General features: G+C 41.5%; 1 protein-coding gene across 2 annotated transcripts in view; it reads right to left on the bottom strand.

Annotated features, from left to right (window-relative positions):
- Csmd1 (CUB and Sushi multiple domains 1) overlaps positions 1 to 16,796 on the bottom strand; it is a 1,426,468-nt gene that overhangs the window by 90,853 nt on the left and 1,318,819 nt on the right. For both annotated transcript variants that reach the window (XM_041673587.1, XM_041673588.1), the window contains exons 43-48: positions 14,643 to 14,820; positions 12,662 to 12,807; positions 11,922 to 12,002; positions 10,880 to 10,993; positions 5,595 to 5,783; positions 1,776 to 1,922 (exon numbers count right to left, since the gene is read on the bottom strand). In XM_041673587.1, coding sequence (XP_041529521.1) covers positions 1,776 to 1,922; positions 5,595 to 5,783; positions 10,880 to 10,993; positions 11,922 to 12,002; positions 12,662 to 12,807; positions 14,643 to 14,820 — 855 coding nt within the window. The remainder of the gene's footprint in view (positions 1 to 1,775; positions 1,923 to 5,594; positions 5,784 to 10,879; positions 10,994 to 11,921; positions 12,003 to 12,661; positions 12,808 to 14,642; positions 14,821 to 16,796) is intronic.

The raw sequence follows: 16,796 nt of genomic DNA, 5'->3' as shown, positions 1-16,796 counted from the left end.
CTATGATTTAACACTAGGTAGGATGCTGACTTCAGCATGGCCAGGAAGACACAGATTTTTATAGTGAACTCCCCAAGAGGTACCCTGAGGCTGCCTCTCATAAAGACAAGGGTGAGAAGTGATGGGGTATGGCTTAGGGCACTACATCTGCAGCAAAAACATTCTCTACATTTTAAGAAAGAGGTGATTAAATTAAAGAAAAGAGGCATTGGGCATTTTTTTTTTTTTTGCAATTAAGAACATGAAGTTTTGGTTAGTGGCCTAATGAACTGTGCTATGATATGGACATAAAACTTCATATTAATACATGACATGTATTTACATCTCTGTAAGAAAAACATATTATTTCATCAGGCCTCCCACCTGATATGGCTGGATACAGAGAGTCTGTTACTGCATGGATGGAAATATGCCTTGGAAGGTAGAGGTTAGTCAAGGTGTTCCATGCCAGTGAGCTAAAGAACTCACTGCATATGGCATGGGGTATATTCTGTTAACCACGACTTCCTCTGTATCAATCACTTCTGCACATTGAATAAACTCAAATAGGCTGAAAGTCTGATCCACTCCTTACAACAAGGGTGCTAATCCAATCCCTACTCAGATGCTCTCTGTGAAACTAGCCTGAGGTTTTTTTTTTGCAGTATTTGCAATAGCCAGAATGTGGAAACAACCTAGATGCCTGTCAACTGAAGAATGGATAAGGAAAATGTGGTTCATTTACACAAGGCTGAACTCCACCCAGAAAACACAAATCACCAATGGGATTAAAAGCCCTTCAAAAGACCCTGCAACTAATATGCTGGATGATATGTCTTTCCAAGGAAGACATATCTCCAAGACTAATCCACTTACTGCCAACTGAGACAAGCTTAGAGGGTGTGCTCCATAACTAAACATAAATCGCCAAGAATTAACACCCCTGTGCTCGCAGAGGGTAACAGAAACGCTATTGAAGATGGTGAATGGTTTTTTTAAAAATATATATATATATTTATTTATTTATTAATTATGTATACAATATTCTGTCTGCATGTATGCCTGCTGGCCAGAAGAGGGCGCCAGACCTCATTACAGATGGTTGTGAGCCACCATGTGGTTGCTGGGAATTGAACTCAGGACCTTTGGAAGAGCAGGCAATGCTCTTAATCGCTGAGCCATCTCTCCAGCCGGTGAATGGGTTTTAACATTTCATAAATGTGCTTGAAGATTTCATCAATTTAATACAGAGAACAACTTCAAACAAATATTAAAGAATATGGAGAAAGGATAAAATACCTCAAATTTTGATATGGAAGTACACAGATGTGTATGCTAAATGTAGACTTACAATGTAAATGTTCATACGAAATACAGACTGGTATGTAAGGTGCATGTATTCTGTAAAGATAAAGAAATATACAGAATGTAGTATAGATAAAGTAGCATGCTAGGAACAATGGCCAATTACTGTTTGTGCCTTTTATGTAATTTAATCTTCTCTCATTTGTTCCCAATGTTAATGCTAATTTTGACTATATTACTGTAATTTGAGGGCAATGTCTTTGTCGTCTATGGGCTAAAATTTTAATATTTACTCTCTCATCAAGATATTTTAAAATATTATTCAAGTTTGCTCATCTGTTTAGGAACTCACTCAGAGTAATTCCCCATTATGTTCTTCCTCTTGCTGGTCATTAACTGTCAGAGGTCAGATCTACACCAGAAGCTAAACCTATTGTTAATGAAGTGGTACTAGAAGCCCTTTCAGTTGGTGTCCAGGCCCTACTATTTACCTGCATAGCGAATCTTGAAGCCTTTCTTGCTGGTTGCATGGTCTGTAGACCAGCGGAGGTATAGATGGTTACTTCTGCTGGTAAAATTGGATTGTTCAGTGTGGTTCCCACTTAAGACTACTAACAGAGGACTTTGTCCAGAAGAACCTAAATAAAACAGAAAAACAAAACCTTTAGATGTCAGTGCCTACAAAATACACATCATTCATCATAGCTGTTGATTAAACATGTGTCCATATTTATATGTGTCCATATGTACAATTTATAGGTATTTATTTCCAAGGTGAACAATAAAATTCAAATGAGAATAACAGCAAATACAGGGAGTTATACATGTAAGTTACTAATGACATAGTCTGGAAAAAAAATCAAATACATCAGGGAAACCACAGCATTTGAAAATGTAAACATTACTTTATCACTTATCAGCTTATAATATACTTTAGATTTAGAAAACCAGAAGCTTTCTTGAGATGTCAGTGGAGTATAAGCTAAGCCAATCACTTTGGGGAACAACTTGGTGATATATAGTAAAACTGAAGCTTCAATTCCATCAACTCTAGCACATAGGTACAAAAGTTATTTATATAGCAAATATGTATATCCTAGTATTATTGCTCATGATAAACTCTGGAGCAAAACCTTCTTTATGTTCTAGAAATATCATAAGGAGAAATTAAATTTATATAGTACCCCAAATTAATAAAGTGAATATATGTATATCCATATAGATAAATCCAAGTGTAGCATATATACAGATGTTTAAAAAGTACCCATTTGTAGATGAGTATCAAAGTGATTTAAAAAATTCATATGTGTTCAAGATAAGAAGTGTATGTGCAGAGAGATGATAGACAGCAGGGTGGGTGGATGGGTGAGTAGAAGGACTGATGAATGGGTAGATGGATGGATAGACAGACAGATAGATGGATGGATGGACAGATAAGTAGAGAGATGAGGAATTAATTATAGAAACATTCACAACAATGACCCACTTGACTCTTCCTTTGGGACACTAGTCTCCACAGTAGAACTAGAAGGGGACGTGAGCATCAGTGAACAATCTAAATGACTCTCTGTGCCTTGCTTACCTATACAAACAAGGCCCAGTAAGTGTGAAAATAAGCTACAAGTCATCATTGACATATTTTTATTCTGTATATTTGAAAGTATTTCAAATGTTTATACATCAAAGTTATTAAATGTCCAGTGTAACTTCTTATGACTGCATCTTCACATCACTTGGGAGAAAAAAAAAATCACAGTATAGAAACAGGAGTTATGTTCTGCACCCTTTTATATTAGTGGACACAACAGTGCCTGGTCTTAAAAACATTAGTGGCTTTTCTGCATTTCACAAGCTCACTCTTGGGAAATGTGGAAGAGAACTGGAGAATGAACCTCCTGTGGCTATTTGTAATCTAAACATTATCAGGGCGAGTGACACCCACCTTTGAATCACACACACAATTTCTATCCGTGGAAAAATATTGACAACTCACAGCTTCACTTCCTCTTACACCCAAATAAAACTGTGCAAAGCTCTGTTGGACTCTGAACAAAGTGCATTAATAACTCAGAAAGTGACTGCCCCTGGATATGTGCTCTATATAGAGAGAGCTAAGTTGAAACGCTTTTGCAGGGATGGGCCCCGACTCCAGCCCGAGTGGTGCATTATAAGAACAAAAGATTGGGACACAGACGGACAGAGAGCACCCAATGATGACCACAGGAAGAAGACACATCTGTCGCCAAGGGGAGGTTCAGAGACACTAGCTTCACCACACTTGGATCCCTGACTCTCATTCTCCAGTTCTGAGAAAGTATTCCCTGTCATAGGGACTTGGTTAAAGCAATTGCAAGAGCTCAGGAGGAAGAAGTATAAACAGGTGTGGAGGTTGGTGTGGAGGGTCCCCAGAAATGGCTCTTGTTATGAAAGATGATCTCCAAAGACTGTCTGCAAAGTGTCCTGCCTACTCCCTACAGAAGGATGACCCCACTTTATATGGAAGATGGCAGAGGTATGAACCATGTCAGATCTGCTCACGGCTCTTAAACAAGATCATGTACCTTCTGAAACAAAATGCCACTGGGAAATTAATTACCCTGCGCTTGCCATACTTTAAATGTCATTTTTACTGGCAGAATGCTAATCTCCCACCAAACTCCTACCTGTTCTCCATCTGCTCCCTGTCTAAATCATGGTGCTTAGGCATGTCTTGGAAAGCATGCCTCTACCTAGCACGTGTCAGAAATAGCCTAGACAGGAGACGTGCAGGTCCATGTCCCACGATACGGATAGCCAGTGCTGTGGGCTCAGCGGCCAACCATGACTGTAATTCAGACGCTATTCTTCTCTGAGTTCTGTGATGATTAAGCAACTGTGGAAAAGCCACACTTGAATCACAGAGAATAATGTGCTCTGAGCAAACAGTGCTCACAGCCGGTATGCTCAGCCTACTTCTGCTCAGCTCACAAAGTATAAAATAGCACCTGTGTCGCTGAAATAAGATGGGCACAGTGTGCAGTGCAGAGAAAATGCTATCACTTACAGCAGTTCTCCATACAAAACTCTGACCTTTCCCTTTGAGAAAAATATTTGAAGTCAGAGCAACGCAGGTCATGAGCCTCTGTTAACTCAGCAGAAACTGTTGTCATCTTTCAGGTCTACTCTCTAGCTTTTGATCTTAGTCACAGTCTGATCATATTGAGACAATACCAAACTACATGCAATTAATGAAAAACTATTGAGAAGGATTTTGCTCCTGAAGTTCAGAAGCATAAAAATATTATGCTCTATATTCCAATTCAAGTAAAACAGAGGAGACGCACAATCCCATATTGGAACTTACTTATGATTCAAATAGCAATATACACTTGTACTTGTGTGCACACACACAGAGACAACCGCCTGCGCAGCAGTGTTTTCCTTTGTATGTGTTTTCTTTGCTTACTGTTTCTAGGTAAAACACTGAGAGTTTCATTTCCAATGCAGATATCTGCAGAACTTGACTCCTGTGGGTCGATCCACACAAGTGATTTACTTTCCATGATCCACCAAAAGAGTGAGACTCAGGGAAACATACAGAATCAATTAAAGTAATTTTTATCACTGAATAGATTATGGTTAATCTGAACCCAATGGCAAATCTGTGGGGGTATGAGAAAGCCCTGTTGTCTTGGGTTGAGCTCTACTCTGTTTGTAAATGATGAAGCTTCTGAAACACTGTCCTTGGTTCTATCTCAGCTGATGATCCAGCTACCTACACTACTATCTTAAGGTGTTCATGAGAGCTGTATAAAACTACAACACTGGTGTTGAAAGCGGCATCACTGGGCGTCAAACTCACTTGATTGCACTACATAAAACAATTCTCTTTACCACCTCGGTGCCTGTGTGAGCCACTCTTTTCATGTATTTCTAGAAAATTAGGCATTTGGAACAATAAACCTCTTCTTGAACTCTTAATTGCCCCTCAGTACCTTGCAAACTCATCTCTCTCTCTCTCACACACACACAGACACACACACACACACACACACACACACACACACACAGGCACATGCACACGTTCGCGCGTGTGCACACACACAATTACCTGGAGGAAAATTGTAACATAAACAACACAAGAATATTATGTAAAGATCACCTGATACCTGAAAACGCTCAAGTTCTATCATCATTGGTTGGTGCTATGGTGGCTGTGGGAAGATGTAATTAGACAAACCTGACCCATCTGGGCATTGAGACATCATGATGGTGCTTTCATTAATGATGCTCAGAGCATTGATTGAGACAAGCACATTGAAGAGGCTTACCATCAAACACTTCGAGGGCATCAAATTGCTTTTCACTTTGGAATGTGTCCACAAAGAGAGTAATGTTAAAGTCTGGCTCCACTTTAATACTCCAAGCGCACGTCTGGGAGTTAAAATAGTTGCCTGGATACCCCGGGCTGAGGATCACCCCAGAAGATTCTGTTCGTACTTCATTGGCTGGGCATTGTGCTAAAGAGAAAAGAGACAGAGGTCCGCATTAATACAATGAATCCAGCACTGATGAGATGGAGTGTGCCTTTCTACACCAGATCCCATGAGAGGAGAAAGCAGTTTGTTGAGCTCTGACTACATTTAATACAGGACAAAGACCCCTCGGAGAGAGGTAGGGTCAGGATGTGCAGGGTATGCTTTCCACCGAGTCTACACAACACTGGCCACTGCGCCTTTGGAGCACCCATGAAGCCTCCTGAACTTCATCACAGCAACTCAAGCTATCTCAATGCAAAAATAAAGACAGATAGTTCATCTTCAATGCAATATAACAAAATGTGGTTCTTCATTGAACAAATTCCACTTCTACTCTGGCCCGTGTTATACTTAGATAAATAAAATCTAATTTTTGGATGTGACCATTTAGGCATGAAATGAATCAGAGAAACACTGTCAAAACCCACACTGAACTATTTACTAAAATTTTAGCAGGACCCACGGTTTCTAAAGTAAAATTTCTTTTACTGAAACACTTAAGATACTGCAAGTTTGGTGACACTTTTTCTTCTCATATTTATATTTTGATCCAATTACTTCCAAGCTAATTAATTTTTAATGTAAAAATCACCAAAAGAGGTTTTTAGTGCTATCTCTCATTGCTGAATTAATTTATATTACAGAAACACATTTTTACAGAGCTACTAAGGAACCCTGAACAGCCATAGCACATGAAAAGCAGTGTGCCAGAATTACTCATAGAGTTTAAGCAAACAATAACCGGATCTTCCCAGAGACAATGAGCATTTTTCAAAGAGAGGCATCTCATTTGGTGGGTTTTCCCCATTTTAATAAGTTGACTGTGTGTTATCTATACATACATTTCAAAATAAAGACACTTCTTAAACACAGGTGGGAAAAGCTTATAAGATGTGACACTCCTAAGCATCGTCTTTGAGGGTAACCTGTTCAGTTGGAGAGTCTAATAGAAATGTACCTTAAAGCTCAGAGGACTTTTAGACAAAAATATAAACAATTAATCTATCACAGAATCCTTTAAAACGTATTACAGATCTAAGTCCTAAAATGTCACAGTATAAACTAGTTACAGTGATATATATCACTGAGAACAATTCCAAACAGAAGTCACAGATGGAGCTCAGTCAAACGTCCTACTTTCTGCAGTGATGGTGGTGACATTGTCAGCCATCACACGGGGCTGGCGCCTTGCAGGTGAAAGGTGCTTTCAATGAAAAATGTTCCCAGGGGTTCAGGTATATGAACATTTGGTCCACAGTGGTCATGCTGTTTCTCGAGGCTGAGGAGGTACAACGCACTGGAGGGAGTAGATCACTGGGGATAGGATTTGAGAGTATACGGTCATGCCCTGATTCCTTTGGTTCCTTTTGTTGATTTGAGTTTGTCACAAAGATGTGATCTCTCAGCCTCCTATTCCTGCGGTCATGCTTCCCTGCCAAGATGGACACTTATTCTTCTGGAACCATAAGTCAAAATAAGTTTTCTTCCCACAGCTGCTTTTGGTCTTTTTTTTTTTATTCTCACAACAACAGAAAAGAAAAAAATAAAAAGAAGAGACTCTTGCACTGACATATCATCTGAGTCCTGTCTTTTTGTTTTAGCTGAGGCTGGGGAAAATAGAAAGAACTGATTCAGACCAGTGAGAGAGAGCTCAGGTTTATTCTTCTATGCAACTTAGAGAAAACTTGCTCATTATAACATGGGACCTAGCATGCCTAGCAGAGCTGTGTCCTCTTGCTAATTTGAACACATGCTCTATGACTCTATGTGTGCTTGCCCAGTTATGCACCTTCGATATTTCTTCTTGGACTATAACCTCAAACTGCGCATGCTCCGTAATGTATGTCTGTGCTAAGTATGCACAGGAATGTGCCCAAATCCACAGGCTTTCCTACAGGAATACATATAGGTCCCCACAATAAAACCCCCTATTGATTCTGTCCTCAGGAGAGACCTTTGCTTTGGAAATATCCCTCCTCCCCCTCCCTTCCTATAGGCAATGAATCTCTCTACTGTTTTATCTTCTGTTGTACGTTTTGTCTTTGTGCTCACTAAGATGCAGACCCATTCATTCAGTGACAGGATCACTTTGTAAAATCTACTTTGCCCATTGCAGGTTGGTCACACTGATATTTTTTAAATAGAATGCAGTCCATAGACTGGGTTTTGTGTCTGTGCACACCTGTGCGGGCTTGAGACCACAGTCCCAGGGATTTCGTGGACCTGATTCCATGTCGCAATGAGAGCCAACGACTTTTTTTTCTGTTTCTGCTAAAAATAGAGGGTTGTAACAGCTACCCCTCAGGGTTAAGTGAGATGTGACAGATGTAAATGTCTTTCTTAAATAGAAGGCACCATATGGGCAGAGGGAGTATGGAAACTGAAAATGTCCTGGCTACACACCTTCCTTTCCTCAACAGGCAGGTGCTACCAAGCAGAGCCCGTTCTCTGTGCTTCATTGGGGAAATAGTCAGTCTGGCTTCCACCTTGTCTAGCCTCCCACTGTAGGTAGAGTTTTAAATGACACCGAACTTCAGACCATCTGGAACTAAGAAACTTTGCAGTGAGTTGCTGAAAGCCACCTGGAAAGCCATCGTCACCTCCAGGGCTGGGGCACAGAGCAGCTATCCAAATCAGAAGCAGCCCTAAGCAGACTCATTCTTACCCCTTCTATTCTTAAAATGTTCTCTTTGGCTTAGTAGATAAGTCGAACTGAAAATATAAGCAAAGCCATTTTATCAAGTTTCTTACCACACTTAACACTATTATTCTCGGGCCAAAATATTATTCTAAGACACACATTTGAATATATTTCTCAACGGGCCCAAATGTCTCTGTTTTCTCCTGTCTGCCTTGCTGTTTCCTGGGAATTTACTCCTTCATGGGAGCTGCTATAAACTGGTGCCAGGAGCAACTCAGCTGGCATCAAGGTTTCAACTCTCCCCTGAAGCTGAGTTTCTCGTTGCTCCATCAGTAACGATCCTGTTAAAGCCCTTTGTACCTCAAAAGACATTTGAGAAAATGTCTGCTTACAGGGAAGGGCCATCAGAGATACCTGCACATGGCATATTCAGAAGCACTTTCCTTCCTTCCTTCCTTCCTTCCTTCCTTCCTTCCTTCCTTCCTTCCTCTCTCCCTCCCTCCCTTCCTTCCTTTTTTTCTTTCTTTCTTTCCTCTCTCTGCCTCTCTGTCTCTGTCTGTCTCTGTCTCTTCTTCCTTCCTTCCTTTCTTTCTAGCTTAAAACACGGAGAGCATTGTTTAACACAACTTGCAAGACACCAGCAAAAATAACTCAGAGTTAAAAGCTTGAACTAGGATTTATTATCGTTAATCCCTTAGCTGGGTGTGGTGGTGCACACCTTTAATGCCAATGCTCTGGAGGCAGAGGAAGGCAGATCTCTGTGCATTCTAGGAGTCTGGTGCACATAAAAGTTCCAGGATAGCCAGGGTGACATAGAGAGACCCTCAGAAAAAACAAAAGAAAAACAACAAATAAAAAATATTAACTTCTGCCAGGCATGGGAGTGCACACTTTTAACCGCAGTACTCTGTGTATAGGCTGCAGAGGAAGGTCCTAGTGCACTTGGGGCCAGCCTGGCCCAAATAGCAACTTTCAGGTACCCAGGACTACATATGAGACACCATCTCAGAAAGAACAGTAATTAAATAAATGAGTAAATTTAAATAATAAAAAAGAACATAATAGAGAAGGTCATGAGTGTAAGAAGGAGCTGGGGGAGGGATGGAAGGAGTTGGGGGAGGGACAGAGGAGCTGGGGGAGAGACCGAAGGAGTTGGAATGGGGAGGGATGACTGGAAATGGTGTAAATACGGTAGTCAAGTATGAAATTCTCAAAAAACAAATATTAAGAAAACAAAAAAACAATAACAACAAAACACACATACGATGAGAGAACTGTGGAAACTGTAAGACCCTAAGAAAATGGGGGACTCGATCACTGAAACCTACAGGGGTTGGTGTGTGGCCATGTGGAAAGAATACAGCAATCACCTAATTGCCCTCCTGCTGCTGCCTTAGAGGAAGCTCATCCCAAACCAAACTCGAGTTCCCTTCAATGAACACTGCCCAGTTCTGTTTCTTTTTGTTTTGTTTTGCCTTTGAGACAGAGTTCCTCTATGTAGACCCAGGCTGGCCTTACACCCACAGAGATCTGCCTACTTCTCCTGGGTACTGGGATTAAAGGACCATAGACGCATGTTTCTAAATTTTAAACGTATTTTCCTTTGTGTGCTTTGAGATGTGTGCTAGAGACAAAGAGCGAGGGAGGGGTAGAAGATGGAAGGAGAGAGAGAGGTACATGTACTAGCACATTCACATGGACAAAGGCTCATGGAAAAAGCTAAGAGTTAAGCTCTCCTTCCACCATGTGGGACTCAAAATTCGAACTCACTGTGATTGATTAAATTACATCGAAAACACTGGCAGTGAACCGAGATGCTATGTCTGACCTACGTGGACTCTCTAAGGCTGTTTCTTCCCACTGCACCTGAAAGCAGTCCCTACTAAATTACTTTTCTTAAGTGAGCCAACAGGTGCAGCCTAGAACCCTTTTCTTTTATTGCGAATTGTATAAGTCCCAGTATATAGTCAGTTTATTTTAGAGGCATATGTAAAACCTAAAGTGGATATATTTCATTGTTTGTACATTTTATATACAAAGGGTTAAACACCGGATACCTAAATCCAGAGGAAGTACTGACAGGAAAATCCCAGGATGCTCAGTGTGCTTGAGACAGATGCAAAACATGAGGCAGATTACAGAGATGAGGAGACAGGCTATAATATCAGAGACAGATATCAGCTGCTCTTTAATATTTATTTTTTATTTAATATTTAATATTTCAATCTTGTTGTATTTGAACATTCCCATGATGCACTGGTTGCAGAAAGTATGGCTTAGGTTTATTTTTGAGGGTGGACTCAAAGTCAAAGAGTTATCCAACACTTCTGTTGGCAATTTGTTTATACTGTGGAATTGACTCAGCACAGACCTGGGTCAAATTCAAACCCATCTCCAGAGTCTATCAGAACAACCAAAGCAGCAGGACAGGACATACCTTCACAGGTGGGCGGAGAGCCTTGGAACTGGAGCTGTGAACTAAGTTTGCACGTCAGCGTGTCGCTCCCAGACAGCGTGTACCCAGGGTGGCACTGGTACTTCACGAAGTCCCCTGAAAGAATCAACCTGGGATCACCATTCCCAGAACGTTTGACAGATGTGACTGTGCCAATCATTTGTGACTGCTTAATGGACTGTGTCCACAGCAAACCACTTCAGAAAGGGCGTCTACTTTCACTTTCTGTGTGCCGCTGAAAAGCCCAGATTTCAGCTTTTAGTTTACAATACTTAGTATTACTAAAAAGAGGCCATATCTAGTGGTCCCCTTCCTTGACCAACACAACCATGGTGTCCCATTTTCCAAATGCCTCGTTGGAAAAATGAAAGCGCCATAGATTGTTGGGACCTAAGCAAGGCTGTGGAGTAGAATGTGGGAACGGCTTCAACAAACCCGACAGGGCTTGCCCATGGTACTGTCCAGGGAGACACCATGGTTCTAGTTAGCATAGCCATCATAACAAGAGAAGGAATTGGACAATGTGATGTCACCAGCATTATGCAATAAGGTGTGACCACAGGAATACGAATTTGTAATTAAATCTGAGAAACCCTGCGTTCTAATAACCACACTGCCACCATATGCTGTGGCTGGGTTCCAAGAGGACCAGATGATGAATGGACGAGACCATGACTGAAATCAAAGCAGCTGTAACATATTTTAATAGAAGTTTCTGAATGAAAAATTTATTATAATTATCATTAAGTATATCCTACAATGACTTTTCATTATTTACAGTCAAATACATTCTAAGACAGACTCAGAAAACTTAAAAGAAAATTAGTAGCAAATGCCACAGAGCAAAAGCCTTCAAATGACAAAAGCAAAACATAAACTAAGTCATTTGGTCCAGTCTCTTGTGGAAGGCTCTACAACGTTTTGGGCCATTTTCCCTTATGGTAACCAATTTGCCTCAAGTCTCAATCAGAAGAACTATGAGAAGCCAGATGGTGTGGAAGGAAGGAAAGCAGAGATGCCTTACCTATGTCAAAGTCCTCATCTTCTGTTAGCAGGTCAGCCTGTGGCACTGCTGGGGGAGGCGGGCATCGCTTCAGCTGAAATGCTACCATGGGTTTGTGAAAGAGATAACAGCGGTGGTTACCTTTGCTGAATGATCAAGTTACAAGACTATATGCTCGCTCTCTCCAAAGGCTCACTTTGACTGTTAAATGCTTAACAACACTGAAGCCCACACTTTGAAAATGTCCATTAGAATAGCACCTACTCTCCTGCTTTTGGAAGTCACCATGGAAGTGATCCCATCACAGCTGGCTAGGCTAGTAAGCTTGTCTCCTCTTGTCTCAGAATGTCTTAGGGTCATGGGAGACAAGGGGCTTGTGACCATTTTCTGCTGCTCTCAGGGACATCATAAGGTTGGTGTTGCTCTATAGGTCATTATATAATGGTTTCTATGACATTTCCTTAGAGTCAGATACATGCAGGCCTGCACAAAAGTCAAGAGCATCATAATTAGTTCCTACAACATGGTCTCATTTATAGTTATATCAGAACGAATGAACCTCAAGTAGCTACCAACATGACCTGATGAAACGAACTGACAACAGAGGTACTCTGTCTACCACCAAGGGTTTCCAGGACACTCTGGCATCCACGTGGGACAATCCAGCAGGCTCTGGGACAGCTGGAGATAATGTGTGTGGGCATGGTGAGGAGCGTTCCTGGCACTCTATGTCCTGGCCACTGAAGCAGAAATGAACTGACCATGAAAGTTGAGGACAAAGAAGCCTCCATTGGAGAAATCACTGTGGAATTTGAGCAGGACCTGGTTGGTGGAGCTGTATGCTGTCTCAAGGGCGGTGTTTCCACTGAAGACTCCGAGCTGAGGCGAATTCTGGTCAGGACCATCCCTGGGAAAGAGATTAGGGTACCGGAGGAAGAAGTTTAATGGTATAGCTGAGACTGTGCAGCCAGCTCCCCAATATAGTCATAGAGAGAGGACAGGGATGGTCTGGAAACTCCAGTGCCCATTGTCAGTGACCAACAACATTTTAAGTGCACACAGTGGCCACTTCCTTATGTCTAATATTTATAAAATAGTTTTACAACTAAATTAAAACACTAAAAAATGCAATAAGATATTCCCCTGGCTCTGCCTTTAGTAGTAGGACGCTCTGTGTTCAGGAGATTCACCACCCTGCATTTCTCCTTCCTTTGCATTGTGGCTGTGGGCAATGCACCCACACGAGTTGTTAAGATTGGGAGTCCATGCAGCAGGATCTACACGGACCTACTGTTGGTGGGGATGCTGCTCCACTGCCTTGCTGAACAGCGAAGTTCAGTCTCATTATCACAGTCTCTAGCTCAGCTTCTCAGAACCTCCCTCCAAAACCACCATTGCAGCCTGAGAAGGTAGCTTCCCCTGGGCACTGCAGCTGCATCGTCCACAGCGACAGTTCTGTTTAAATCCTGCCCGTAGTCTCCCTACACTTTCTTAACATTTACATAAAATGTTAAGACCCTGGTGCATCTGTTCCTTCTGGTCCAGGCTATTCTCCCTTTCTCCTTGAGCAGTAATTCAGCCACAGGATGTTCTCCCCATATATCACACATAGGCAGATACATGCATTCACAAACACTATATATTTATATATGCATATATACACACATAACAGTGATACATTCACATATAGATATATATACACATGTGAGAACTATACAGTCATATAAATACACAAGCAGACACACACAGATACATGCATACAATAAGTATTCATTTATAACCAGACACACACAAACATGGACATATAACACAATTGTACACAAACACACATATAGACACATACAGATAGTCCACACATGCAGAGATACACACATAAAGATTTATACACATCACATAACATACATCACACATGTACATGTGCAGGTCACCTGTGTTTTCGACAGTGCTACCATCCTGGTGACCTAGGGGTACCTTCTGGCTCTCCCAACATAGTGTGAGGGAGAATACTCATTTCAGCCTCCCCTTTAAATTGTGCCTTAGATCTCTGAAGTGTAGCTTGTCATTTCTCCAGGTCCTACCTAGCAGGTTTATGTTCATCATATCCTGGCCCAAGTTCCTCTGCAAGGCTCATAGGAAACCAGGCCTGTACTATCTGGGGTGGGGAATATCATAAGGAAACACTTCTTTAGTGTTCTTTCATGTATTTATTAAGGGAAAATACATTATAGGTTTGCTTTAAATATATACAAGCATGTGTGTATGTATGCATACATACACACATATATACATATAGATGAAAACACACATATATATGCAATACATATATACATATACACAATACATATATCCCTTCAAACTGTGGATTAAGGCAGGTGTGGTGGTATACACCTACACTCCAGAGGCTGAGGCAAAAAGGCCTCAACAAATTTAAGGTTAGCATAGGTTTCAGAGTAAAATCTTATATCAAAGAAAAAATTATCAATAATTTATTGAAAGCAAAATGTGAAATAAACTAATCATGAATGTTGCCCTATAGTTAATCTGGTTATTTCTATCTTATAGCAAATTAGATATATGTCTTGAAATTTCCTCTGCATAGCTTGCTTTTGTTGGTGAATTCTATCTTGAAGATCTGCCCAGGCAGATCATGTATAAACAGGTAATCCAACAAATTTGAGGCAAACGCTAATCCAGGACAGTCTACCCACAGCAGGGACTTCCATTCCCTGGGAGGAATCATACCAAACAGCGATGTAGTCATTTACGGCTTCAGTCTGCAGCAAGGTGAAGTTGATGTACACTCCGTGCCCTGCAGGGACAGTGATCAGCCATAGGCAGTCCTTCAGAATCGGGTACTCATCCGGAAACCCAGGGGAATAAATGGTACCATTCTGTGATGTCACATTATACCCACAGGGAGCTGAAAAGGGAGACATTGACAAGAAACTAAGATGGTTGATTGTCACTAGCAGGCAATGATTCTGGTGTCTAAAGCCCAAATTACCCTTTGTAAGAAATAACTGAAAGATTTCACTTACTTCTTTGTCAAACTTATTTCTCTAAAATTTGGAAACTTCAGGACAATTATACTTGCAAGTTATCTCAGTCTCACTTAATATATTCTCCAAGTCTTCAAAATCCCTGAGGACAGTCATCCCCACACGATTAAAGAAATCCTGCCAGTCATTGCTTGTGGCTGAGCTGATAATCCATTGGGCTGTCCAGTGCAATGGCTTATGTGGAAATCAGACGTAAATAGGGAGCTAAGTGGTTTTGTTTTCGTTACTTTGCTCAAGCCTATTTAAGGCCCCAAAAGAGTGTCAGTTAAGCCTATTTGCCTCAAAACAAAGACATTATCAATTCTTTGCAGATCTGTACCGGAGGAAGCAAGACAAACTTTCTTAAGTACACTTCATAAAAACATGGTCATATCGAATAGTGTTTGGTTATGTGGAGATGCACCCCCCTGATCTATTTTAACTGTCCTTAAAGCTGATGGCTGTTGTTGCCATGGCAATTATTTCACTTCTGGAAAAGTGAGGTGACCGCATAACACAAGAGTCTGAAATGTATGTGCTTGTTCTCTGTGGCCTTGATCAAGACTATGACTAAAAGCAACTTGGAGAGGAAGGGTTTTGTGTGAGCATCCAGTTTAAAAGCACCATGATGAAGAACTAGGGCAGGAACTCAAGGCAGGAACTGAAGCTGACTATGGAGGGATGCTATTTATGGGATTGCTTCCCAAGGCTTGCTCAAATTAGTGTCTATATAGAATTCAGGATACCTTTTGGGGAACAGCACCACCCACAGTGAACTAGGCCCTCCCACATCAACCACTGATTAAGACACTACTCCCGTAGACTTGTCTAAAGACCAATCTGATGTGGGCATTTTGTCCATTAAGATTCTGTCTTCCCCAGATATGTCTAGGTTTGTGCTAAGTTGACCAAAGCCAATCATTCAAACGATCACAGCAGTGACAAGCACACACCAACTTTGAAGTCACACGGAAGCCAACAAATTGGGTCACCATTAAGAATTTTCCATATTTTCCATGACTATCAAATTTTTGTCACAAAAACATCTTAGAATTTAGGCACAGTGAAGACACAGCACACATACACACGAGAGAGAGAGAGAGAGAGAGAGAGAGAGAGAGAGAGAGAGAGGTTTATCTCAAGGTGATGGCAGACTCAAAGTCCTGAGACACCATGCTGGTTTCAATAAAAGCTTAAAGAGACGGAAGCAGTCCAAGCCATGGATAAACCAACTGGAGAAGAGAGCACCATGCAGAGTTTTCTAGAGAGACGATGGTGGAATGATCCAGTGGGTTTCAGAGTCAGACAAGCCATACTTTCAAACACAGCAGAGCGAACGTCCTTCAGAGGCACATTTTGACTACCAGTCAGTGAGGGCGAGAGCCAGCTGAGACCTGGAATTTATAAATGGCCTCACACCACACAGCCCTCCGCATCCACTTACTGTCCCAGAGGATGGGGGTCCCTCCCTCTCCAGACTTTGGTACTGAGCTCTGTTCTACATGGATGGCCTGTGCTGTTTTCCTGTCCAGATGTCTAAGCAGACTTGGCTTTTCCTTGACACTGCCTCCTTAGAGTCTTCTCAGTGGATCTTGTTGGCTCATCTATGATGTGGACCCAGGAGCTTCCCTATCTCTCTGTTAGATATGGAAGGTAGAAGCTACACCCCTCCCTGTCCCTGACAATCTCCCTCCACTAGCCTCTGCTGTGCTGAGAGATCTCTCTTCTCAGGAGACAATAAGGACAACATCAATAGGTGGACAGTGCCACACACACTGCAGGGACTGGCTACACCAGCTTACTTACATGTCTGTGGCTGTTACTTCATGTTCACATATGACCCAATTTCCTTTGTATA

The sequence above is a fragment of the Microtus oregoni genome, unplaced genomic scaffold (assembly GCF_018167655.1).
Source record: "Microtus oregoni isolate MIOR12 unplaced genomic scaffold, Mior012 000024F_ref0000369, whole genome shotgun sequence".
In the NCBI taxonomy this organism is placed as follows: Eukaryota; Metazoa; Chordata; class Mammalia; order Rodentia; family Cricetidae; genus Microtus; species Microtus oregoni.
Note: the sequence above shows the minus strand (reverse complement) of the source record. Positions and strands in the feature narration are given on the sequence as shown.